General features: G+C 39.3%; 2 protein-coding genes across 2 annotated transcripts in view; one reads left to right on the top strand and one right to left on the bottom strand.

Annotated features, from left to right (window-relative positions):
- acmsd (aminocarboxymuconate semialdehyde decarboxylase) overlaps positions 1 to 27,876 on the bottom strand; it is a 79,546-nt gene that overhangs the window by 7,814 nt on the left and 43,856 nt on the right. The window lies entirely within an intron of this gene.
- On the top strand, positions 1,154 to 27,824 carry tmem163a (transmembrane protein 163a). The gene is made up of 8 exons (XM_046845082.1): positions 1,154 to 1,999; positions 5,649 to 5,768; positions 18,474 to 18,517; positions 19,625 to 19,716; positions 20,232 to 20,328; positions 23,988 to 24,099; positions 24,905 to 25,046; positions 25,159 to 27,824. Exons 1-8 carry the CDS (start codon positions 1,879 to 1,881, stop codon positions 25,217 to 25,219), a joined length of 789 nt encoding a protein of 262 aa, XP_046701038.1. The 5' UTR covers positions 1,154 to 1,878; the 3' UTR covers positions 25,220 to 27,824.

Here is a 27,876-nt window from a genome sequence, read left to right as displayed (position 1 = left end):
TCATTCTGACCAATCAAAAGCATTCACTCCACATTCCCATTGGTGTCTGTCTGAACGTGGAGATGAACAACATTCCTAACTGGGAGATGACAAGCATAAATAAACATCTTTTCCAATTCTGCCCCCTATTGACTGAAATTTGCATAGATCCCATTCATTTTTAAATAGCTGTTATTTGGGAAATAGATGAGATATTATTTATTTTTAAATAAAAAAATCAAACATTATTTTTGATTTCCCATGTATATTAGGTATATGTAGAACTCCCCTACTTGTATGGTCTATAGGATTACTATTCAAAAGAACCCTTGGAGACGCTTTTCTACATGTAGATGTAAATGTATTGCTTGGAAGATTGATTAAGGAGAATTGTAACTGATACTTTCCACACACCAATGTCAATAAACGGCAGGCGGAAATGACGTGGTTTCGAAGCGTCTTACATTTTGCTCATGTGCAATACAGGGACGTGAGCGTTTTCAGACGTTTGAGAGTGGATGAGCAACTTTTGTGAGCAGCTCACTGCGTTTAAGACGGCTCTATTGTTTCCAAAAGAACAGAATTAGATTCCTGCTGAGATGGCTGAGCAATAAATGGTCAAGTTCAGCCTGTCCAGCAGTTCACGAGATTAGGGGGTCACAGAGACACTGTTTTATTATCCATTCCTGGTTGTTCCTTCTTCACTGCATAATTTATGAGGTGGTATCAAAAAGACTTATTTTGTAACACACCAGCAGGTGGCAGCACACGGCTGCACGCACAGTCACAGAGAGCGCAGACTTTTATGTCAGTGTGCCAAAAGACTTTTTTTCGGTCTGTAACCTGATTGCTGAAAAATATTTTTGTATCAAATTTGGTCAGATCATGATATAGATTTTAAGAAACCAAATAAAAGACTACAATCTCCAGGTGTCTCCTAGTAACACAATTAATTAATTAATTGATTTAGGTGGTTCTGCACATCATTACCTGCCCTTTGGTTGTCTAATGACTGACATTTTCTTCTAAAATTAGTCCAAAACTGAATTCTGGATGGTTGCAGTAACCAGACTCAAATCAGATCTCGCACACACACACACACACACACACACACACACACACACACACACACACACGAGGACTGTAGCTGTTTCAAAACTGCTCACGGTGTCCTCATGTGTTTCACATTAATTCACTCACTGTAATGGAAATTTTAGTCATTTGACAGCAAAACAGAGAAGATAAACACGCCCCCTACTGTCAGATGGACTAAACCTTGGGCAGATCCTGAAGCGCATCGGTGTGTTAGGAGGGAGATCGGACAGATCTTGTATAACATCGGTGTATTAATTGGGAGATCGGACAGATCTTGGACCACATCGGTGCGTTAAGTAGGAAATGGGAGAGATCTTGGACGAAATTGGTGTGTTAAGTAGAAGATCACAGGGATCTTGGAAAACAGTTTGTTAAGTTGGAGATCGAAAAGATCTTGGAGCAAATTGATTTGTTATGTAGGAGATCGGGATCTTGACTCACATCGCTGTGTTAAGTGGGAGACTGAAAAGATCTTGTGGCACATCAGTGTGTTAGGTGGGTGTGAAAGATCAGAGATATTAGACCATTAGTGTTTTAATTGGGAATTTGGAGAGATCCTGGTCCACATTGGTATACCCGGGAGGTAGATAGGAGAGACCTGGCACCACATCAGTGCGTCAGTGGAGGGCAGATACAGATACAGGAGAACTGATTAGAGGAGAATTGCGCTGCAGGTTGGAGACACAGCAGATCAGTGCGCCAGCTTGGATCGGGAGCGTTGTTTTGTGGTGCAGATCAGCATCGGATGCGCCTGGATGGTGTGAGTCAGACTGCACTGATAAGGCTCATATTTCACACTGAATCATGCCCGAGATCTTGGCTCCGTGTCCCGTGGCGGAATCGGTGGTGGTGGTGGATCCGGCGACGGGCAACGGGACCGAGAGAGACCGGGAGATGAACATCACAGACAGCGTGGAAGGAGAAGGTAAATCCATCCCTCTCTCTAACACCGTAGATGCGTTTACTTTCAGGAATATTTTGGGGACCTCCAAATGCGTGCAAACACACACGCACGCACGCACACACACACACACACACACACACACACACACACACACACACACACACACAGTCATAGGTAAACCCAGATGTTATCTACATTTCTAGTAATAACCGTTCAAAAGGGAATATTGATCAGTGTGTGTGTGTGAGAATGAGATTTGCTCTTTGAATCTGCACCTTCAAATGTCATCTAGGATCAATCCCAAATCCCAAAAACTGTCCACATATTGATCCAGAACATCTGCCGGAATCCTGAATAATCCGTCTGGACTTCAGATGTTTCTTTTAATAAGGTTTCTTCCTAAATGAACCGAATGCGAGGAAGAAACCTTATTAAAAGAAACATCTGGAGTCCAGACAGATTATTCAGGATTCGGACAGATGTTTCTTTTAATAAGGTTCCTTCCTTGCATTCAGTTCATTTATGCCCACTTTTAAACACTCAAGCAACGAATGTATGTACCATTTTCACTCCATTTTGTTAGGCTACACATAACATGGTGGAGAAACCAAAGGGAAACTTATCATATCAGGAGGTCATTGTGAGAAAACAAGGGTAGACCTTGAACATATTTCTAATCTCAGATCTACACACAACAGTATCGGGAGACTTGACTTTTCCAGCCATTTGTGGTTCTTGTCCAAACTGTAATCACAAAGCTGGAGCATTACATTTTCCCTTCACTTGAATAAGGAGACCCAAACCTGCTCCAGCATGACAGTGCACAAAGTGAGCCTATTCCACACTCACTCATAACGACCTCCAATTTTCTGGGAAGATTTTCCACCAGATTTTGGAGTGCTCTTATAGGGAAATTCGTGCTCGTTCAACCACAAGGGTATTAGAAAAGCCAAGAAACTGATGGAGGTGAAGTGAGGAGGGCACTCAGTGTTCCTGTTCAATAGGTTTGAGCTCTATAGCAGGTAGATCTTCCACTCCATCCCATGTAAAAGCATATCTTCATTGAGCTGAACCACTGAACTGCTTTGAGAAGAACTGAAACGCCAGATGATCTTTTTTACCCAACATCAGGAGCTGTGTTTTCTAATGCTCTTGTATCTAAATGAACTCCCAAAGGCATGGCCTAAAATCAAGTGGAAAGCCTTCCCAGAAGAATGGTGTTTATATCCATAGCAAATGGGTAATAAATATGGAACTAACTGTTCAACAGGCACATGATCATGATGGTCGGGTATCCGAATATTTTTGGTGGTACAATACGAATATTCACGCGATGTTCTTTTAATCTAAACACAAACACAAGTCGCTCATTCCAGCTCATGTTCTCAAGGCCGTGAGTTTGGCAAAATATTGTTTATCCGGTCTCGAGGTACCGTATTTGTCCCTTCCAATGAAATTTAGCGAGTCTTTGAATACAGCATCAAAGGTACTCTAGGACAGAGCCTGCTCTTCATAACCTAACAGTCCTAATGGGATTGCTGTTTCATTAGCATGAGATCTGTAGGCACTCGAGTCAAGCCGAGAGGAAGATAAGAGGAAGATAAGAGCAGGACGCAGCAGGAGCTCTGGCAATAAGAATGTCATTTCCGCAGAATACTGCAGAAAAAGGTAAAGCCCGAGACACGGATTCATTTCCGGTTATCATCGCTTTAAATGTACAGCTGATGCGGGCGACATCGTGATTCCAGATCCCTGTCCTAAGTGACCACCACACAATCCTCCACAGCCTGCATTAGTATTCCTCGTCTGTAAGCGCTGTGCCACAGTGTTGCTCCGTGGCACACGAAATCACCCCCGAGCAATCAATTTGCGCCACTGAATAATTTATAAGGGTTTTTCAGTTGCCTTTCGATGTCTGGGCTACACTGTTCCAAGGCGTCAGAATGGTACAGTGATTTGACTTCCATTTCAGAAGAATACCGCAAAACTGGACTGTTCTGACATTTTACAAATTGGTCATAAGTTTGTTTGTACAAGAAAACGAAGGCATCAGCAATCTGGAATCCGTTTGGTTTAAAACTCTTCAGTGTCAAACTGTTTCAAGCTTCAGATCATTTAAAGGTGAATGAAGTCACCTTGAGCCTCAATCTGACTAACACGCAGATCTGGTAGAGTAGGAACAAGTCCAAGTCCAAGTCCAAGTCACAATTCTATGCTCATTATTGCAAATCCATGCGTTTCCATTCATCAAAAAATACAATTACAAATATTTGCCACTAGACTCATCTGTATATTGTGTTTTCTTCTTCTAATTTGGTCCTGCGTTAATGTTGCCCCTCACATTTATGGCATTTATCTCATTCATTCAACTGAGCAGCTATGGGGGGTTAAGGGCCTTGCTCAGGGGCCCATGAGTGACAGCTTGGTGTGGCTGGGATTTTGAACTCACGATCTTCAGATCCAAAATCCAATGTCTTAACCACAACATTCCTAATCCTTATCTTTACCTCATCTGCAAATTTCTTGGCAATTTGGATTTCTGGGTCGACACTAACAGCATTTCATTGTACATGTACACTGAAGCAGAACCTCAGGAATGTTCTTCGTGTCAGCCTTCACACAAGAAAATTTTATTGTGGTGTTTTTCACGCCGAACCTGAAGCAGGAAGTAATGTGGCAAGTTTAAACCAACATATTACTCAATGCGCAGTGCTTCTGGTTCTGTTAAAGCTTTCGTTTCTCTGGACAGGTTTGGAAATGCTGTAGACCAGAGGTCTCCTGTCACCATCTGTGGAAGAGCTGTTAGTGGGTCGTGATTTTATTGACACATGCAACAGGTTAAGCTAATTATTGACATGAGGGTATATATATATATATAGTGTATATTAGGAATGTAATGAAACATTAAATGGCGGACCACAAGTTTCCTGAACCCCCTTAATCATGTGACTGGAACGACACAAACATTCCTGACCAAAAAGACAAAGAAAAGGCTTTGCAAAGATAGAAAGCAGTGTGTAGGTTGTTTTCTGCGGTTTCGTTGCTCCGCCACTTTATTGGATCATGTCCCGTCATTAAGATCTGAATGGAGAAGTGGATTGTGTGCAAATAGTTGGCTTTTTTTTAAATGCAATAAATGGACAAATTTGTAGACTTGGAATTCGCATTTCCAGACATGTCTTGCTGTGGGACCCTGAATTATCAGATGGAAGCTTCTTCAGGATGTCTGGTTTGGTTCTTCTGCTGGTTTGGTACAGGTTTCAATCTTGGGAATTTTCTGCTTTTACTACAAATCGAGCTGCATTCAAATGTATTCTATTTTTACTAGACATCTTTTCCATTGTTCTACTTCATGTGCTTGGCATGTACTGTAAATCCATTTCATTTTAACAAGGTAATAAAAAGTGAAACACATGCAGCTCCAAACGTACTAAATGGGGATACTAAAAGGTGATACACTGTTTATATTGCAGCATTTGCTTCGGAAATGAAACCATTTTTCCAACAAGTCCTAACTCTTTGTCATTTCTGGGTTTACTTGTCTCATCTTACTAGTCTTAATTGGCTCAATCATGGAGCAGTAGATTGAGAATAAGCCCCCAGTATTGTAATTTTGTAAAAAATAAAAAAATAAAGGCATGTATTTTACTAAGCTTTTTTTCCCTGACAGGTCTGTTGGAGAGCAGTATGCGCCTAAAGCCACACGAAGCTCAGAGTTACAGGAAAAAAGCGTTATGGGTATCATGGATCTCCATTGTGTTGACTCTCATCCTGGCAGTGGCGGCCTTCAGTAAGTCGTTTTCTTCGCTTTGGTTTTTAAGGGAAATTTCAATTAAAACATTCCTCATATTGTAAATGGTCATTTATTTTACATTATTTAAATAAGCTGGAGGAAAATAAATGTATGCATAAATCATACCCAGGAGCATTTATACAGGACATTTGTATCCCACAAGACCTCCTGAGTAATCTAATGTATAAAGAGACTCAACTATATCATCATCATATAATTAGTCTAAGTATCTTCAGCGCTGTTGCGCTGCAGTGGATGAGCTGCATTAATGGAAAATGAATACTTTTACCATTTAGTTGTCATTTTGTCATTTCCAGCTCATTGTGAGCCTTGCCTTTGTATGGAGATTTGTGGGTGGTGCTTAATGTATGCAAATTATTATCATACACAATCTGGCTTTTTGCTCAGGATTGTATAGTCATTTGTTTTTGGATCTTTGTTATGATAGATATCAAAGATATTAAAGATCTGATAGAAGAAGAGAAAAAAGGAAGACAGGATAGTGAGTTGGGAGACATGAAACTGACTGTCGCAGGAGACATGGGAAATTGTGTGGGTTTGAGATGAGGTTCTTTATCTTGTTAGTCAAGGACATTTAATGTACTAGCAGAAGCAAATTAGTGACTGGAAACTTGCTGGAAATGAAGGCCAAGTCACACTGGAGCATTCTTTTCGGCTCTCTCTCTCACTATAGGGCACATTGTTCCTATCGAAATTGGCTTAAACCTGAACTTCTCAGCATAATATTTTTATTTGGGCAGGGGGTTACACTGAGATAAAGCTGAAGGTTTACAGAGCTCCTTCACCTTCAGTTCATGCAACATACTATATGGAAAGTTACATCAGCAGTTGATAAGTTTGGACAAAGCACAGGGTCGGCCATGATAGATGGAAAGGAAATAACCCGTAATATCATTGTGTATTAAAGAAACCGGTCACAAAATCAACCTCTTCCATTCAAACCTCTCCACCACCATGGGCGAGATCAAAGAGCTGTCAAAGGATGTCAGGGACAAGAATGTAGACCTGCAGAAGGCTGGAATGGGCAACAAGACCTTCAGCAAGAAGCTTGATGAGAAAAAGGCCACTGTTGGTGAGATATTTCAAAAAGAAAGAGATATAAAGTTAAGTCAGTCGATCTGGAGCTCGATGCTAACTTATTTCTAGTGAACAAAATCGAAGAATGGAGACGATGCAGTGTGTGGTTCCCAGGATTCAAGATCTGAAATCCAAAATCTGACAGTGTTTCTCACTAGTTTGTTTAGTTATAGAAATAGATTTCTAATATTAATCAAAAATCACCAATTCGCTGAGATAAACTAGGGCAGCTCACTTGTCACATTCGTGCGAAACTCACATCAGTCTAACGCTCGCATGGCACGATGCCCAGGCATCGTACCGCGTTCGAGTGCTTAGTCATTCCTCAGCCGTATCGTCACATGAGCTGATGGTGGGGCTTGTGACTCCTCACCCTTCCCTCTAGTCTCGAGATAATGAACACTCTGCTTTGTTCACCCTTTGCCCGTGTTTCTACGTGAAGACCTTCGTGAAGTTTAATTTTGAGGAAGTCATGTGATAGAAACTGCAATTGGTGGTGGTGCACCTCCTCCTCTCTCACCGTCACTAAGCCGCTATTTTGTTCTGTTCAATATTTGATTGATAAAAGAACTATTAGGAATTGATACCCAGTACAGGGGATTATGTAATCAATAAGGTTGTTATACAAAAGTGGAGGCGGAATCTTCAATGAACAAGGTCTTGGCAAGTACAAAAAGCTAGGACAGCCAAAGCCAGGCTAGGAAAATTAGCATAAAACAACAAACACTATGAACCGAATGAATAGATTGAACTTGAAAAGGCAGAAATAGTGTGAATAATGAGTGAAATCGAAACATGTATGTTATAATCTTAGCAGGAACAGAATGAATTGAAATGTATTGTTTGTGAAGGAATGCTATGGAGTTCTGGAGGGAATTAGCACAAGATGGCTAGCAAGATGTCTCAAAGCAACTTTACAGACATAAAGTGTTTGTATAAAAGAATTTATATGTTTTGTGCCTATAATAATTATTGGGATTAAGCGGGAAATCGTTCAGTTTAACAGAAGGGGAGTCACAAGGTTGCTTTGTGGAGGTCCCTGAAATTGTTTAGCTTCCAATAAATTTGATGTAATAGGGGTCTGGAGATAAATCCAAACTCCAATCACAGTGATATCCATCAAGAACTCATTTATGTGCCTCAGTCTTATCAAGAACAACAAGCCAGAGTTTTATAATGAATGAGGGAAAGAATTGCAAATCAGATCCTGTATGATTCAGATTATTTAGCCCAAGTAAACAAGCTAGGTTAATACACAGATGCTAATCCAATTTTATTTCATTGCAAATCGGGGAATGTTCTTAATAACAAATAATAAGTCCCTGAAGCAAACTGGAATTCAGATAGTCAGCTAGATATAAAGCAGCCGCTAAATGAAAACCAGACAGCACTTTTACTACAAACAAACCCCCCCGCTACGACTCGTAAATAGCATGGCGCAGGCTCCGTAAAACAGCTGTCGTTTGAACAATAAGCGAAGACCTACTAATAAGCTCATGTGTCATCCGTTTTATCTAATTAACTCCTGTGAACGATTTGTATTTCTGGGGATTTGCAGTTAAGCACATATCAGCCAAACCCCCAGGAGTGTCTATGTGCCGGTTCATAAATCTATGCCATGTTAAGGGTGCGTGCCCTGCCGTTATTCTCATTCGAAATACAAGAGTAATTGTAGTAGCGGTTTGGGCATGTGCTTTGTGTGTACTGAATCAGAGAATTCTACATCCTATAAGAACGGTCATTCAGTGTTTCTCTGCATCCATATAATAAGCATGGATAAGCAGAAATTTGCTTTTTACATGGTATTAAGGTTAAAAAGTAACACACACACACACACACACACACACACACACACACAGAGATCAGGCATTACATTATGACCACTTGCCTGATATTCTGTTGGTCCCCCTTTTGCTGCCAATTTGAGCTACAGGAGCTCATCTGTTGGATCGGATGGTCCTTAGGTGCATATATGAGCCTTGGCCATGACCTTGTCACCGGTTCACCACTTTTTCTTCTTTGGACCACTTTTGGTTACTGGTTCCTCAAACGTTTGTCCATATATTGTAGATGCTCACAGTTACACTCACTGCATTCCTTGTCTCTTATTTGTTGTAACTGAGGGGGGCTGGGGGAAATCAGGGACCCCCCTTAAGGCATTAGGGACATCCCATGACAATAGACTTAGGCAAGTCCCCAAGATTATTTTAGTAAAAAAGATATGAATTACACAACAACCGACCCCCATAAGACTCAATTCGAGCGCTGATCCAATGTCTTTCCACTCGCATTGAATAGATCCGCACTTGCATCCGCTCTTCTCATATTTACACAACAGTAATTCATTTAAAATAGGGCTAAATACAAAATAGCGAAAATGCTAGCACCTCTATAATATAAGGCTCCCATACAAGCGGTAGAACACGATCTCTATGAACCTCCCTTTTAATTTCCTTGCATTTTTTAAAAATCTCAGTATCATCAAGTTTTATGAAAAGGATTAACGCTGGAGTTTATCATTCAGGGATACGGGGAGACAGATTTAAAGAGTCTTTGCTGTCTGCAGATTTCTAATGACCGCTAATGTTCCTGGAGTATATATATACCACAACCCTGAAAGGATTCCTCTATTCTCCAAAAGAGAAACCTTATAAATGAGCTCCCCTAGGACATATATAGGGCTTAAATCTTCACCGAGCAGATACAACTATTGGGCTGATGTTTTAATATGTTTTAATGGTCATTAAAAAAATCTGATATATACAAATCTTGTTGAGGAGATAGAAATAATCTGCATTTTCTAATTTTCATCAGAACTGTTGCATGCAAGGAGTAAATGTGCCAAGAAGATTTTGTATCACAACACTGAGGGATGGAAACACAACAAGCACCTGCTGTAATTAACCAAACGAACTAGGAGAACATTTACTCTCACTACACGCAACGAGGAACAGTAGATCTTTATTTGCTACTGCATCCAACATGATATTTGTCTTACAAGTGTGGTATAACAATCTACCAAAACCATAGATCAATCATCTAAATCATCCTTGGCTTTTCCAGATGGTGGTTCTTCCTACATCGTTACCACAATGTTTGAAGCGCACAATTATATGCGATGTCTCAGCATGCAGTAGAACTTATGTAAAACTAGTAGACCCAAAGCTGTTCCAGCATGACAAAGCCTCTGTGCACAAAGCAAGCTCCAGGAAAATATGCTTTACATGGGTTAGATTGGAAGATCTCCTGCTCTAGAGCTCTGACTCTAACCCTATTAGGATGAATGTGGAGGCTGATCACACCTGGCTCATGCTGGAATTTCTTGAGCACCGTGAACCCTTCTTCACCACGATTGAACCTCTCTCCTTGAAGTTCTTGATGATGTGATAAATAATTGATTTAGCTGCAATCTTACTGGCAGCGATATCCTTGCCGGTGAATCCCTTTTTGTGCAAAGCAATGATGACTACACATGTTTCCTTGCATGTAACCTGATTAACAGAGGAAGAACCATGATTTCAAGCACCAACCTCCTTTTAAAGCTTCCAGTCTGTTCATTCAATCCACATGACAGCGCGATCTCCAGCCTTGTCCTCGTCAACACTTTAACCCGTGTTAACAAGAGAATCACTGACATGATGTCAGCTGGTCAGTTCGTGGCAGGGCTGAAATGCAGTGGGAATGTTTTGGGGGCTTGAAGTTCTTATTCATGGCAAACAGCGACTTTAATTACAATTCATCTGATCACTCTTCATAATGCAGTGTATGCAAATTAAAAATTAATATTGGTGTCATTTTCCATTTTGATGTCCGAAGCGAAGATTAATTGAAGCTCATGTCCCTGAACCTATGCCAGAGAATTGACTAATGATATCATTTATCACAAAGTAGGCTCCTAATAAAGCTTTATGTGTATTATAATAAGCTCCACTCTTCTGGCAAGATGTTCCACAAGATTTTGTAGAGATTTGTGCTCCTTCAGACACAAAGATTTTAGTAATGTGAAGTACTGATGCAGGTGAAAAGGTGAGGAGGCCTGAGGTTCAGTCGGCGTTCACGTTCATCCCAAAGGAGTACAATAGGATTGAGGTCAGCGCTCTATAGCAGGAGATCTTCCACTCCAACGCATTTAAAGCATATTTTCATAGAGCTGACATTGTGTACTCTCGTAGTTCAATTGAATGGAAAATTTCATCCTTGCAACGGTGTGCCTCTGAATTTGTGCTAACAATCTGGGAAAGTACCATTTGCATGGAAACGTCAGCTGACCCACTCTTGTTTCTTTAGCGTGTCTTTATGAGACACACAATATCTCAAAAAGATACGATATGAATTCAATACAATTACACTACGTAATCTTTTTGAAGGATTTTAAAACACAAATATTGCGATTCGATGCTCAGCACTCATCTCCATGACCTTTCCGTTATCTGCTCCAGTGCTGGAAAGCTAGATTCAGGCACCCAACAAATTCCTCTCAGCTGCATGTGACATGCTGCTCTCCTCTCTCTATATTTACTCTGCTAGCCTGACATTTCAAGGTGCCAAGAAAGACCTCAGGGGAGTCAGTAACTTCAAGCTGTTCAGTTGTCATTTTTGCAGAATATGGAGTCAGTGAGGGATGTCATGATGGAAATAATACAAAAAATAGACATTATATAGACATGACTTATTAGCCATTAAACACTGCAGTCTGTGTAGCGCTGAACATATAGCGATTTTCAGATTCAGTGTCTATATCTAATTAACGCTGTTCATTTAGGAAGCACAAATGGGCAAATTGGCCTACTGAAACGTATGATAATATCCCCAAACTACCCGTATTTTCCGGACTATAAGCCGCTACTTTTTCCCACGCTTTGAACCCCGCGGCTTAAACAACGAAGCGGCTAATATATGGATTTTTCCTGGGTTTTTTCCGGTTTCACAAACTTCAAGCCAAAAAACTGAGCCCCCATAACATTAGACCAATGAAATTGCTGAACGGGTTCAGGTGAACCAATGAAACTCTTTATATTAAATCAGATGCGCTCCCACTGAATCGGGCCGCACCACATCATAAATATGGATGATGTTCCTCTGACGTTTGACCTGCCGCTCACTCGGACTGTCTACAGGAAATGCGAATCATTCGTCACGCTGAAAACAACCGGGCATGAAAACACACACTTCACCTGTGTTCTGAGCTGCACGGCATCGGGAGAAAAGCTTCACCGAAGCCTGCGGCTTATAGACAGGTGCGGCTTATAGACAGGTGCGGTGTATTTATGTTCAAAATAAAAATCTTTGTCAAATTCAGTGGGTGCAGCTTATATTTGGGTGCGTTTAATAGTCAGAAAATTACGGTATATGGACAAAAAGTATTGGGAGACCTGTTTTTCCCAGGAGGCACACAATTGTACGTGTCCGCAAACTTTTGCTCGAGCTATCCATTGCAAAACTTCAAAGTGAATGTTTAAAGGAACCATTCAGGACTTTTCTGTTGTTATGGTGGTACAAGAAAAGGATCTACACTGTAAATCTATTGATTATTATGAGCTACAGTTTACTTTCCTGGATCCTAAACATCAGATGATGATGGCGAATGAAGCAGAAATGCATAACCACGCACTGGATTACGTTCAGTTGATTCACGAACGCAAGCTCTTAGTCATTAAATCAAGCTAATTCACAAAGACATGTTCAACATTTTCTGCCAGGAGGAACCAAGTGCTTTCTAGGTGCTGTGCCGCTTCCAGAGACAGCAAGAAGCCTGCAAAAAAAGGAAGTGATGCAGGAAACCAGTATAGCGCTAGTGCTTGTGGTTTAATGGGGCCTGCTTATTTATTGCATGCAGAAAAGGGAATAGTATTATTAAAAACTTGCCCTCTTTTTGCCAACCTCCTGCTTATTTCTATACAAACAAGACCAGATGACTGCGTCGTTCTATTTTTATTTGTTCTAAACATACCTTAGATTTACACTTTACAAGTTTTTAATACTCTAATCAGCACGGACTAATACTTAACATATAGCATGAAGACAAAATATTCTTAAAAATGTTTTAAAGTAATTTTGGTGTTTTAAATGAGGTAAATCATCAAGACACCAAGTGGAACTGTTGCCGTGTTTCCACACAGACGGTTTTAATTGTCGGATGTGTGTGTCATTGCGGTTTTTTGGTCTGGGGATTAGGGATATACTGTAAGTCTCTGATCCATTACCACAGTAGATGGAGGGAATTGTATAAATTGAATAAAGAAGAAGAAGAAGAATCACAGTGGATTTTGGTGCTTGATTTCAGACTTGGCGCATCAGTAAAACAAATGTTTAGCGATTAAAAAATATTTTTGGCTAGAGTTGACTTTTTTATATCTTAGTAAAAAGGACATCGTCAATGAATGTGTGTTGCGTTGAAGGATTTTATATTTATATATATTTATTTACTTTTATGTTTAATTATTATTATTTTAAATAAAAATGGTGAACAGAAATGCGTGCTGTGTTAATCGCGTTAATAAAGTTACATAAATTGAGAGAAACAGGGGATAGACTGGGGAGGCAAAAAAAGAGAGGGAGACAAGGAAAGATACAGGGAGCAACACTTTCATTGATTGTGGTTTCTAAGTAATTCAGTTTTGTCGTTGCACTCGAGTTTAAAAACTTGTACAACAAAATGCAGCTATACGAATGCCATCATACTGATATGTAGATAGATAGATAGATAGATAGATAGATAGATCGATAGATAGATAGATAGATAGATAGATAGATCGATCGATGTCAATGCTTGGAACTGTAGAAATAAATAGGTCATTAAAGCCATTAAATGAATGTATTTATTAAATTATCCATTTCCTGATTGAATTACTGACTGACTGATTTTTAAGTCATTGTTCACTCTGAATTATATCATTGACTTGAATTTGGGACGATTTTCGAAACCGGAAATACTTTTCCATCTCATGTCTCAGAAAAATGGGTCATGATTTTTTTTCCTGCATCTGTTGTGCTTCTTTTTTTCCCCAGAGGGTTCTTATTTCTTTTCTGTGCTGGAGAAACAAACCAGCCAGACTGTGTAATATAAAAAAAACCTATTGGAAAAAACAAATCAGGAAGCGACGGTTGCATCCGGTTCGTTTTTTTTAGTCCCATTCTGCAAACATCAATTTCAAAAGCGTATAAAAACGGTCTACCTGCAGAGCCTGAAAAATGATGAATTTTCTCATCAGTATGGAAGCTCTTCCTGTTAATATTGATGATGCCCCGCAATATTGTTTGTTCTTTCAAACTCCTCAGGAATCCTAATGCTCATAATGCTGTTTCAGTCTGTACGGAATAAAGAATGATTACCCTTGGAAGGCACGGTGAGATGAGAAAGCGTTGACTCCATTAGCACCTCAACTTTCTGGCTCCAGGACATGACCTTTACACCTTTATATGAATAAATATTAAAATGTATTCAAGATGTAGAACTGCACAGGATCCTCTCATAATACACTGACTGAACTAACTCCTTAACATCAGCACCACTTGTAGCTGGACAGCTCCACACTACAAACTCTAGTATAAATTGTTTCCCCAAGTGGAACAGTGATCATTTTATCAACAGGATGCGAGTGAGATCGTCAGTTGTCCACAAACATCTTATAATGTAATTTAATTATTAGTTTTTTTTACATTTGTACATTCTCAGGTTGCAAACGTGCATCCAAATGAGTACGGAAATCTGCATTCTCGATTCTCTTGACAAACTATCGGCGCTGCACAGGGAGACGCAGAGGGATGGAAAGGAATCTGATAACTCTATCCAACAGGGAAGGAGCACTCGCTCAGAACGACCCAGCACTGAAGCTTGTGCATTATTAAAGATGACAGTGGAGAGTGCTCGCTTTTTTTTTCCGCTCACTGCATGCCGCAGATGCAAATTTTGCTGGCTGTGGTTCAGCTTTATATTATAACGGAACAAAGATTTGGTCTGGAGATGGAAGGGCAAACCTCCTCATTTCATATGGATGCAAGTCAAATAGATAAGAAACCTAGATTAAAATCTGGATGATCAGTCAGCCTTATAATACTCTCCATTCTTCTGGGAAGATGTTCTACTAGATTTTTTTGAAGATTTGTAAGAGATTCGTTAAAAAAGTGTTAATAAAGTCAGATACTGATGTAGGGGAGATTAAGAGGCCTGGGCTGCCAGTAGTAGTGTTCCAGTTCATCCCAAAGGTGTTCAATAGGGTTGAAACTCTATAGCAGATCTTCCACTCAGTTCAATACATTTTAGTTTTCAAAATCGTTTTTAAATTGATCCCCTTTACAGAGCGTTTTTCCTAAATGGCCAAAATGGAAAGAACAAGAACATATTAATGAGGAAATGGCCTAAGTTTGCATTAGTGCAGAACAAACACATTATTAGCTGTAAAACCAATTTGTGATGAACATCTAAAGGAAATAAAACCCACCCAAATGAAACATGAGGAAGTGAAGAACACCCTACCAGAGCTGAATCTCATTTTGAGAAAATGATTGTTATTACGAGCTCAGGAAACTGATCAAGCTTTCTTCAGTGCGTTCCTGCTGCTCTAGATGTTTCATCACACAAATTACTTACCAAAAAACCCCAAAGTCATTCAAAAATGACTTTTCAGTATCCGCTGTTGAAAACTGTTCACACGAGCTTCTAGTGCAGAATTTCTGAACATGTCAAGCGATTCTAGGATTGTTACATCAGCTCCGCTGTACGTGTTGCCGATGATGTTGTTGAAGGTCGCGTCTAAACAACACTAAAAAAAAAATCTATAATAAAAACCCACCCACATATAACCTGTCCTTACTAAAGAACAGGACGTACTTCAAAATAAAAAATGATAACTATGGATTTCTTTATTCACCGTTTTTTGAATAATCCATGGATAAACATCATTGTTTGCACCAGCTTTGTTCACACATCTCCTGTTTAGATAAAAGACGTTTCAGCAGTCAGAGGCTCATTTGTATTCCAGGGCATTTAAGATTCAAGGTCACATCTTGTACCATCAGCCAGGTTTTGGAGAATGCATAAAGGATGGAGCTGCTCTTGGGCTGCATGGGAAGCCTGGCAGGTGTGATGCTACGGTATGACTCATTGTGCTCTGGATGTGGAGTTTTGTCCTCATAAGAGACGAAAGGAAACAAACAAGGAACTAATCTGAAATAAGCCATGATACATAGAAAAACGTTTTGGGGAAAAAAAAGAAAGACATTAAAATGCATCTCATTTTGCACTTTAGAATTCGACTTTACTTGATGTCTTGATGATTTGGTCACCCAGTGCCACCCAGATGAGGATGGGTTCCCTCTTGAGTCTGGTTTCTCTTATGGTTTTTTCCTCATACCATCTCAGGGAGTTTTTCCTCACCACTGGTTCACTCATTAGCGACAACGTACAACTATAAGGACCAGACTTATAGGCACTAAACATTTACGTTCTTTATTACTGCTTTATGTGTGTAAAGCTGCTTTGAGACAATGTCCATTGTTGTAAGCCCTATGAATTAAAATTGAATTGAGTCTCTGGAATTCATAAGATTCTTTATATATTGATGGAATTTATACTTGCAGTGCCTGTCAAAAGTTTGGAAACACCTAGACTTTTCATAGTTTTTGAGACGCATGCTTTAGACAAAAGACAAAAACACAAGAATTAGACAGTGAACGAGTCAAAGAAAGTTGAGAGATTTGTCATTTTTGTCTTTAACTGAAGAACTTGTGTAACACAACCCAGAGAGATCAAACAGTCGCCTGGAGTGATATCTATCATGGAACGTCCTGCCCAGTCACAACACATCTGAATCCTATTGAACTGCTCTGGGATGAGCTGGATCGTAAATAAATCTCCAACTTGTGATCACCTTTTGGCAAGTTTTCCAAATCACACAGCAAAATATTTGAGCTGAATGTTTGGAGAAACAAACTGTGCTGAGGAAGGATTTTTCAATAAAAAATAAAGTCTGGATATTTATATATATTTTTTGGGTCAAAGTAAATCTTCAGACGATCTAGTTTTTGCACAGAAACAAAACAACCCTGCATCTCTCTCTCTCAAATTAATACCTCTATGCTTTAAAACGTCAGTTAGCATTATTAGCATTGGATTATTGCCTGATTGCTATATTGTCTCTATAATAGGACACAGTTGACAAGTTCAATTAAAATCAATTTCACCTCCTGACATTACAAATTTCATGAATTTCCCCAAAACAATGAATCAACAAAAAGCTGCATTCATTGAGAACTCTAGGAATCCCGTGACCCCAACCTCCAGGATGATAGACATTACTGCATTTGCTAATCGGATTTAGTCAGTGCTGTAATAATCCCTGCTGAGAATTCTAGGAGGTAAATGCTAGATGCAGCAGTGGTGGTTATCATTTCTTGCTGTGAGCCAAGAAACATTTATCAGCCAGCCTGTGATTGAACCTGAAATAAATTAGGCACAAACATGTCCTCATCTCAGGGAACAGGGTGTTGAGTAAAGCTTCCTGATGATGCAAGGCCTTCCTAATGCAATGCTCGAGAGTTTTGGTCTATAGGAGAGAAATTGTCACCTCCAAACGTGATGTGTGGCCTCCAAAGATTAGATCAGAACAGAAACACTAATTACATAAAAAACCTTATTACATTCGAGTCCATAGGCACAATGATGGACAGTTATCAAGTCATCATGGTGACACAAGGTACAGTCGCACTGCTTTTTTCTCCTTGCATGGAAGCTCTAGTGAACTCATTCATGGCTACCATCACCTACAGCGATGTCCCCTCCAAAGCACAGAGGGACCTTTTCATTAATTCTAAGGCAACCCATTGCCCATTAGACCAATCAGAACCATAAAACCCACTGAAATTATATGTTCTGGTCCAACCATTATACAATATACACCTTTATCCTTTTAAACAGATTTCCTCCTTGAGACCTTGGAAACTTCCAACCAGTGTAGACCTGGAAAGATTTGTTACTTGCATCCAAAGAGCTTCCAAAACAAAAGGGGATAAAGCAACATCTGGTGATCATAATTTAAAAGACATTTAGAAGAAAAAAGGCATTTGGTAACAGCGTTGGCCAGCAAGAAAGTAAATGTAATTCAATACTGTACTTAAGTAGCTTTTTCGGGTATCTGTACGTTACTGCAGTTTTCCATATGGGGTGAGTTTTTACTTTAACTTCACTACATTTCAAAGTCAAATATCGTACTTTTTACTCAACTACGAAATCAGTAGTAAAACTGGTCAAACACGCAGCAAACTACCAATCAGGGTCTGTTTTGAACTTGTTTTGATTAGAGCTTGGTGTATCTACTGATCACCAACATACAGTTCAGCATCAGTTCGACAGCAAGCAGAACATTTAGAGAGGAATAAATGATTAAGAAACTCCAGATGAATGAATGACTGCTATCATAAGCTTCTTACAACAAAACAGTAATGTGCCTCCATACAACCTGGATACAATAATAGGGATTCCCTGATTCCTCAACCAGTTTATTATTTGCGTGGTTTGGAATGAAAGCCCGGCTATCCGGAAAACGTAAACATCATTACTTATTTCCTGGGTAATTATTAACTGTCTCGTTGTTCTTTCTTTTCTAGCCGTTTCCTTCATGCGACACAGCGCATCGGCCTTTGGATTTGCTGTAAGATCTTATTAATATACATTTAATACGATTAGTTGAACTGTTAGCTTGTTATGGGTGAATTGTCATTCTAACTCCATTGTAATGAACATTAATTGCAATACTGCCATGATTTGCTAAATGGATTTGAATTATAACATCACCAATAAGATCAGAATTAATTATTTATTTAAGTGTCATGCATGTACAAGGAATTTGTCATGGTGTGCTGGTGCTCTAAATAAACTATATTAATAACCTACGAGGTGGTATCTAAATGTTTCGAGAATAATGGTGCTAACTGGTTCTATTCTGATGATCTCATCATGGACAGCAAGTTTAAACTGAAATTCTGCATGAAACTGGGCAAATCTGGCACAGAAACGTTTGACGTTACATGCGTTTGACACACGGCGACGCTGCAACGAGTCGTTCGAGGTGTTTCGAGTGGGACGTGCGGAAGAACATCGCCGGAAGACGACGAGAGATCAGGATGACCTTTGACAGGCTCAACCCCCGAAAATGTCGAAACCATTCGGCAACTTGTACATAATGATTGTCGGAGAACAATCCAAATGATCTCACTTTCGCACCCACCCTACTTGCCAGATTACAGCCTGTGGACTTCGCCTTCTCTTTAAGATCCACTGCCATTTTGACACCATTGCGGAGATTCGGCGCAAATTACAGAAGGTGTTTTAGACGTTTCGAACAGAAGACCTCCAGGACGCATTCCAGAATGCAGGGAGCGCTGTATAAATGTAGATAAGTACTTTTTTGTAAACAGAGCGAGTCTTTTTTAAAACGTTTTGATACCACCTCGTATTATTGATAAGGTCGGTTATCAAATTGACACCAGTTCACCAATTGGCACCAATTCATTTGTCAATTTGCCTTGTGTAATTGTGGTGTTTGACTCTTTGAATCATCAAATAATGCTAGTTGTCCTAGATAGCGAGCGATTATACCAGTCATTTTACTGTTAGAGTTAAAAAATATTCAGTACAGCACACCACTGAAATCATAATGGCAAAATCGATGTTCGGTGTTGAGTCAGAAACCAGATTCTAGGTCATTATGTCGAGCCGGTGTTTCTTCTTAACGGATGGCTGCACATTTCTATTTCAGTTTGATGCCACATTAGACGTTCTGTCATCCGTCATCGTGATCTGGCGCTACAGCAACGCCGCTGCTGTGCATTCGGCCCACAGAGAGTACATGTAAGTACAAAACAGCGCTGCACTGTTCCAAAACGTTATACATGCATGGTGAAGGGAAAGCTGAGAAACGTGCAATAGATAGGGATAAAACCTTTATCATTAAAACTTACTTTTTTAATAGTATAAAGCGTAAACATGTACAGTAGCTTTCTACCATAATGTCTGCCAATCCATTTATTTCTTCAGCCATTTTTAATGACTGCAAATCTGGTTCTTTCAATGCATAACAACCTTCAGTGGTGTCAAGACCCAGGGAATGGAGAAGGAATGATTTCCAGGTTCTGTCCTGAATGCTGAAAAATTTAATGAATGTCAATGGTTTAAGTGTTGGTCTAGTTTGAGGAAAAAACAAGCAGGAATGGAATGGAGACCCAGGAGTATGAAAATGCTGGGTGAACTTCATTTTCGCAGCTATCCAGGTTGTAGCCCAGTAGCTAGTAATGGTCTAATTGTCTACGTGTCTAATTGTCAAGGGGTTCAGGCAATTTTTACATCAATTTTATCGCCATTACCAGAGCCTGTGTGATACTGGGGGTCATTTTCATCCTGTCCTCCATGTGTATCCTGGGCAAAGCCATTCATGATCTGTCCACCAAGCTCCTGCCTGAAGTGGTGAGTGAATCTCTCATCACATCACATCACATTACATCACATCGCTTCATTTTCTGTTCTAAAAGATAGAATAAACATGAGATGAGATGCAAATCATGAAACGGTGGAGAAAAAAAGGTTCGGTTATCTGAACAGATTAAATCCTTCCGCATCAAGTAGGAGGTTCCAAGCCTGTTCCAGCATGTGCACAAAGCCAGCTCTATGAAGATATGGTTTACATGGGGTGGAGTGGAAGATCTTGAGGCTGCTGCTCTAAAGCTCTGACTTCCTTATGTACATCAGTAACCAACTTCACCAATAACCTTGTGGCTAAATGAGCACAAAACTTCACAAGCAAACACCAAAACTCCAGTGGAACATCTTCCCAGAAGACTGGAGGTTACAATAACAGCAAATTGTATGTTAAAAATAGCACACATCAATCATATGCTTGTATATCATGACCTCCAGACCTCAGAGAAAGAACAATCCGAGACTAAAAAGCAACAGAAATCCGTTCTCATTCCAGAAAACATCTGCTCAGACCAAGCAGCTGTACACATCAGGATCTCACATTTGGATAATTGGAAAGACTAAACTAAATATAGCTTCAACATCTCCCAGTCCTTTCTTTCGAGAATTTAATGGTAATGAGAATGAGACGCAGTGTTTCTGGAGATGGAGAGACTCCTCGATTTCACAGATCCGTCTTCATTATACTGAATGAATTCTTCACCTCATCACTTAATTCATCAGATCATGAGCCCCAGAGAGCCTCGTTTCTTCTGAAATGAGGTTTCCAGCATTTTCATTTGGTTCTGAAGGTGGAAAAAGGCAAGTGTTGTGAGTCATGTTCTATTGTGTGCTATTTTATATTTTGGACAATATTTTGGAATATAATGGATTTATCGTTTAGGATGTCACTATTGCGTCACCTACAGGATTGTGGTTTTCCTTTTCAGTCACGATTCGTCTAAAAGTTTCAAATTTCATTTCAGGCCGTTTTTTTCCTGATTCAATTGCTAATACATCGACACATACGGATACCTGGAAAGCAAAAGTTCCTTTTTGGGAAATAAATTTTTCAAAAAGCAATCTTTAAATAACAAATTACAGGATCAAGTCACGAAGTAGAAGTACGACAATGTTTTAGTGCCACGTTTATAAAAAAACTAAATACGATTACGAGAATAAAGTCATAGCGGTATGAGAATGAAGTCGTAATATTCTGAAAATAAATTCGAAAATTACGAGAATAAAGTCGAAAAAAAAAAGTCAAAATGCTTTGGGAATAAAGTCGAAATGTTTTGATAATAGAGTCAAAATTACGAGAATAAAGTTCGACATAGTTTCAGAGGAAATTTGAAAATAAGAGAATAAAGTCGAAATATTTGAAAAAATTGAGTAAAAATTATGGCGCTATAATCAGTAAATGTGCACTGCAGCAGTTCTGTAAGAAACTTCATTTATTCAGAAGAAAAGAATCAGACGGACATTGAGGAATTCGCCTGATTTGTGCAGTCGGGAGAACAGCGGCGTTTCCATCTGCGTGCTATTCGAAGATAAAGATATTTAGATATAGATATTTATTTTAAAGTGGCACTAAAATGCCGTCGTAGTCGAAAAACCAGTACAGTAGCAAAGTGCATTTACTCAAATACTTCACACCTCTGCAACCCACAAGAGAGAAACGTCTCGCTTAGAAAATGTTCAGATATCCAAGAAGGAGCTGAGGCCTGGGACAGATTTGTAGTAGAGAGACATCCCAGAAAAAAGTCTTGACATAAGCGTTTGAACGTTTTTGTTCAGCTTGACGAACTTACCCAGGTAAGAAACCCTTCCAGGAACGAGAACAAGCGAGTGCAGATTAATAATGTAGGAGTGGAATAGGTTTCTAAGCCGCTGCGTGGGAAGCTGCTAGACAAATTCGATGAAGCCACGAGAGATGGACAGGAGAAAAAAAAAACAGCTTGCTTTCCTCCCACAGGGACTGCGAATTCTGATTCTGATTGACGTCCTGTAAACCGTTCACTCAGTCACAGTTTAATTAGTCTTAATCTAACGTTAATTAGCGCTAATTAGCCAAACGTTGAGATATAATCCTGTAAAAATGTAGATTGCGTTTATTCCTATCTCATATCGAGGTTGTGTCTTTGTTGTTATGCGTTCAGAGGGATTCAAAGTGATAACGTTGTCTTGTGTGTGTTCCTTATCGTCGTTTGGTTTCAGAGAGATTTACAGAGGACAAGCTGTGTTTGAGCGCAATAAAGGAGAAATGGGAAATGGGTGGAGCTTGACAAAGGATAGGACGGATCAGGAAATGCTTCTTATATTATTAGGATTGTTTCGCATTTCTTTTATTCTTGACTGATAACGATAAACAAATCAAAGCCCCATTTACACCATAGATGTCAGTGGGTGTGTCATTGGAAACAGTGGGACTTATCAGTACAAGGACCACCACTCTTCAGACCCAAGGATGTTAGTAAAGTTAGGTACTGATGGAGGTGGGGTGAGGAGGCCTGGAGAACAGTCAGAGTTCACACTCACCCTAAAGGTTTTTAATAGGGTTGGAGATCTATGAGATCTTCCAGTCCATCTCAATGAAGATCTGCTTTGCATGGGTTGGACTGGAAGATCTATGAGATCTTCCAGTCCAACCCATCTATGAGATCTATGAGATCTTCCAGTCCAACCCATGCAAAGCAGATCTTCATTGAGATGGTTTTGTGCACAGGGGCATCATCATCATGGTGGAACAGGTTTGGTTCTCCTAATCCAATGTCATAATTTTGTCCATATAAACACATGCATTATATATATTCAGGCTGTCAAAATAATTCAAATTCATTTTTAACGCCACCAATTTTATTAAAGCGCGATTAATGATTTTCTGTTGCAGTTTGATCATTTTTATACGAAATATAAATAAATAAATAGAGAATAGGCGCAATTTAAACCTTCATCGCAACACATTTATTCACCACTTCTTTTTTTTTTACTCAGAAACAATAAAAAACAATAAACTCCGCCGAAAAAAATCATTTAAAATCACAAAAAAGTTTTTGTGTCAAATCAAGCACCAGAAATCCGCCATGACGCTCACATCCGGCAATTAAAACCATCCGTGTGGAAACATAGCAAAAGTTCTGTTTGGTGTCCTGATGATTTACGTCATTTAAAACACCATCCTACGTTTAAACATTAACAAGAATATTTAGTCTTTATGCTCTATGTTGTGTTTAGTTTCAATAATAATAAACATGCATTGGTATTAAAAAAGTGAAAAGTAATAATTTAGATTAATAGGTACATTTAGAACAGATAAATAGGTGCGATTAACTGATTAAATATTTTAATTGATTGACAGCCGTAATGTAATATATATACAGTTCATGTCTTTCTCCTGTATCATCTCCATCACCTGACTCAGCGTTATCCATTAACCTTCTCATGGAGGTTAAATGGGTGCATTAAAGAATGCAAACGCTAATATATGAAGCCTCATATATAAGCGACATGAAAACCTTCTGATGAAAATTCATTACACATCACCCTTCACACCTTCATATGCTGCAGCACCTGATATACAGTAGATTTTATGCCCAGACCTCAATCATGCACACTTATACACTGTTTTATGTCCATAAAAGGCTAAATCTTTTTTGTTTTACTTTTAGGATGATTTCCTCTTCAGTGTATCTATTCTTAGTGGGATACTGTGTGGCGTTCTGGCCGTTGCCAAGTTCATGCTGGGGAGGGTGTTGACCAGCAGAGCTCTGATCACTGACGGTAGGTCCAAACACACACACACACACACACAAGACAGTGAACAGTAAATGACTTGAAGAAAGTTTTGTAGAGTCCAAATGGGACCTTTTTTGTCTCAAACAGAAGAACTTGTGTATAAAGGAGAACAGAAGAGAAGATGTGATCAGGATGAATTACCCCCACAGTCACACATAAAGGTGGAAGCTTAATGGTTTGGGGTTGTTTTGGAACAGGGAAGGTTGGAGATTTATTCTGGAAAGTGAAAGAAATCCTGAATCAATATGGCTCCTATTCCATTCTTCAGCTCACACCATTCAGTTCCGTCTGGACTGCGGTTCATTGGAACCGACTTCATCGTACGACAAGACGATGAGCCGAAGTTCTCTAATCGTTATCTAGAGAGCAGAAAGTCGTCTGGAGTGATATCTATCATGGAACGTCCTGCCCAGTCACCGCATCCTTAATCCTATTGAACTGCTCTGGGATGAACTGGATCGCAAAGAAATCTAAAACTAGTGAAGAACATCTTTGGCGAGTTTTACAAGAGGCACAGCAAAGTATTTCAGCTGAACGTTTGGAGAAATGAACTGTCCATATGCTGAGAGTGTGTAAAGCTGTTCTTCATGCTAAAGATTTTTTTATCTAAATAAAGTGCAACATCTGGATATTTATAGATTCTTTTATCAAAGTATATCTTCATACTATTGAATAACCCCAGTTTGTCGCATAGAAACATTATGGTGTCCATGGAAAACCATGGAAACTCAGTTTTTCCACACGTCTGACAGGTCCTTGTTTGGGTATCTCTTGTTTCCTATTTCTATAGGTTTTAACTCCATGGTTGGAAGCATCATGGGCTTTTCCATCCTAATCAGCGCTGAGGTATTTCGCCACAATCCCACTGTATGGTTCCTGGATGGCACAGTTGGTGTTCTGATAGGCCTCATTATTCTAGCTTATGGAATAAAGTAAGTCATGCAGGAATTTGGGGATTTTTTTTAACATCCCTTCCTAATACGGCAGAATGCTGGAATCAGCTTGAATCAGCTTAAAAGTGAATACTCTTGTCTTTCACCACAGGTTGTTAGTCGACATGGTACCACGGGTAAGACAAACCAGGAACTATGAGCGCTTTGATTGAGCGCCTTTGAAGAGCAAGCACCCACCATCACACGTCCAACTCTAAAGCACATACTCCAGGCAAGAATACAGACCGTGACACCTTCTGCATTGTTGCAGTGGTTGCAGGACTCATAACCATCACAAATTTTCAAAATCAGATGCTCAGCACATCACTCACGAGATGATAAAGATACAGCAGGAGATGGTTTCTGATTCAGGCGAAAGGAAATCAAAAGCAGACAAACCATGGTTGCTGGATCAAATGCTTGGAAACACAAAATTCCATGATTTATGATAACTTCTACTGCCAGATGGTGTGTGGGATGAATGTTATGATGTTTTTTTTCGTCCTGTCTCAATGATCAGCCATTAGAACTTTGAGGGGTTTTTAAACACAGCTGAAATGAAATGTCGCTTAATTACAGGTGTACAGAAGCGAATTTCTGAACACAAAGTGAATCTGCAAAATCTACACACGAATCCGTTGTAACATAAAAGTTTTCGCAATCCCACCACATGGTTCTTATGTTGTAGTGGAAATCATGCCACTGACGGTCAAACTAGTATTGACTGTATCTGTATCTACAGGCCCAATTCCAATATCTCATAAATACACTTTCTATTCATAAAACAAACAAAAAAACCAAGCAAATGTTTACACTGAGAATATATACCATTTCAAGAAAATAATTAAGCCGAAAGTCTCAAAAAAGTTGGGACGGGGCAACAAAAGTCTGGAGAAAGTAAGTGTTATTAAATCTAAACAATCGTAGAAACATTTAGAAGTCAAGATGGGCAGAGCCTCAACAATCTGATACACTATTTATACCAATCATCTGTTGTTCATACACCTAATCAGCAGAGGTGGAAAAAGTAAAAAAAATATTCTACTCAATTAAAAGTGCTGGTACTTTAAAATTGTAATTAAGTACCGTAAATAAGTCAAAAAATCCGATCACGTAAAAGTAAAAAGTATTTTATTTTAAATTTACTTATCTGCCGAGTCGGGGTGGGGGATTCTAGGGGAGTTCAAGAAGGACAACGAGATATAAATCTCAAAGTAACTGAAGGAACATCTTTACAAATTTAAGTGCAATAACAAATAAATAAATAAATAGTCCGTGACTTGAGTCTAATGCGAGTTACGCAGCAAATAAAAAAAAATCTGAATTCGAATGCACGCATTGAACAACTTTTGATTCAACGGCATTTCGCTTTCTGCATCACTGGAGTCCGTCTCCATCTTTCTTTCTTGTGACTTTAGTGCGTTTTTTCTCCACCAATCAATCAACCAATGTGCATTAGTTTCCAAGGTGCAACTTTTTTCTCCTTCGCATTATGTTTATTTATTCATTTTTTATTCAGTAACAGATATGATTTAAATGTAAAGTACAATGCTTCAAACAAAACGTATACTTAAGTAAAATTGCAGATTTCAGAAACTACTATAAAAACGAGTACAAGAAAATAAACTACTCAGTTGCAGTAAGGCGAAACACTTCTGCTAATTAGTTGCAAAATCTTTCTCTAACTGCTGAATGCTAATATTTACTTTTTCCAGACTTTTGTTCCCGAGTTCTTGCAGCCATCGAATTCAAAATGATCTGCCTTTTTTTGGCACATTTCCTCAGTTTAAACATTTGACATGTTTTCTATGTTCTATTATGAATAAAATATGGGTTTATGAGATTTTCAAATCATCGCTTATTGTTTTTAGTTACATTTTTTGCAATTGGGGTTGTAATTTTCCCACTGGGAAAACCATGTCGAGTCAGAGAAATTATGTTAAAAGTGTTTATTAACCAAATGAGTAGAATCTGCCAGGCAAATGAGGACAGAAACTCTGATTGGAAGATCAGGAGGTGAGATCCCAGAAAACCCTCACCTGCTCAGTTGAAAAAAATGAGATAACTGTAAGTTTCTTAAGGGTATCTGCTGTTGCTTTAGATAAACGCCAGTGTACACACTTGATACCTTCCCAAATCCATTCAGTGCTTATTTCTAATATGTAGATAAAAGACCAAAAGTTCCTCAAAAACACTGAGTTATGGTTTCTGCCATTTATGAAGATACCTAACCCGTGTCATGACGTGTGATTTCTCGCAATCGTGGTAGCTCTAGCGCTTGTTTTGTGTTGTCAAGTTCCTTGCACATTATAACAGGGATGGAAAAAAAACAACAAACCGTATGATACCATGAGTTAAAAAATAAGATACAGTATGTATGTGCCATTACATTAAATTTATCAGTGCCAATCGTGTCAATATCAACAATACATATCCAATACTACAGGATAGGCTCCAGGCTCCTCGCAACTCTTCGTAGGTATAGGAACTGGAATGATGGCACTTTTTTTGCTATATATTTCAAAGCACAAGTCTCGGAAACCTCCTACGCCGCTAATGACATTCCCTCAGTGCAATAATAGTCTGCAGGCAATTCATTCATGTTGTCCACATCATGCAAGAACTTCTTGTAAGTGCTTCCAAAATGATTTATGTTCAACCAAGCACAAAGTATTGACATTGATATTTCAGCTTCCACCTATTCACCACCGTTTGCACAAATGTTATGTGATTTGATACAAACTAGAGCAGAAAATCTAGAAGAATATTGTAGAGGAAGGGGTGGGACAGGGAGAGGAAGGGCGGGGCAGGATGGGATGGGCGGGCGGGC

This window comes from Silurus meridionalis, chromosome 3 (genome assembly GCF_014805685.1).
Source record: "Silurus meridionalis isolate SWU-2019-XX chromosome 3, ASM1480568v1, whole genome shotgun sequence".
In the NCBI taxonomy this organism is placed as follows: Eukaryota; Metazoa; Chordata; class Actinopteri; order Siluriformes; family Siluridae; genus Silurus; species Silurus meridionalis.
The sequence above is the reverse complement of the archived record's forward strand: the minus strand, read 5'-3'. Positions and strand labels throughout refer to the sequence as shown.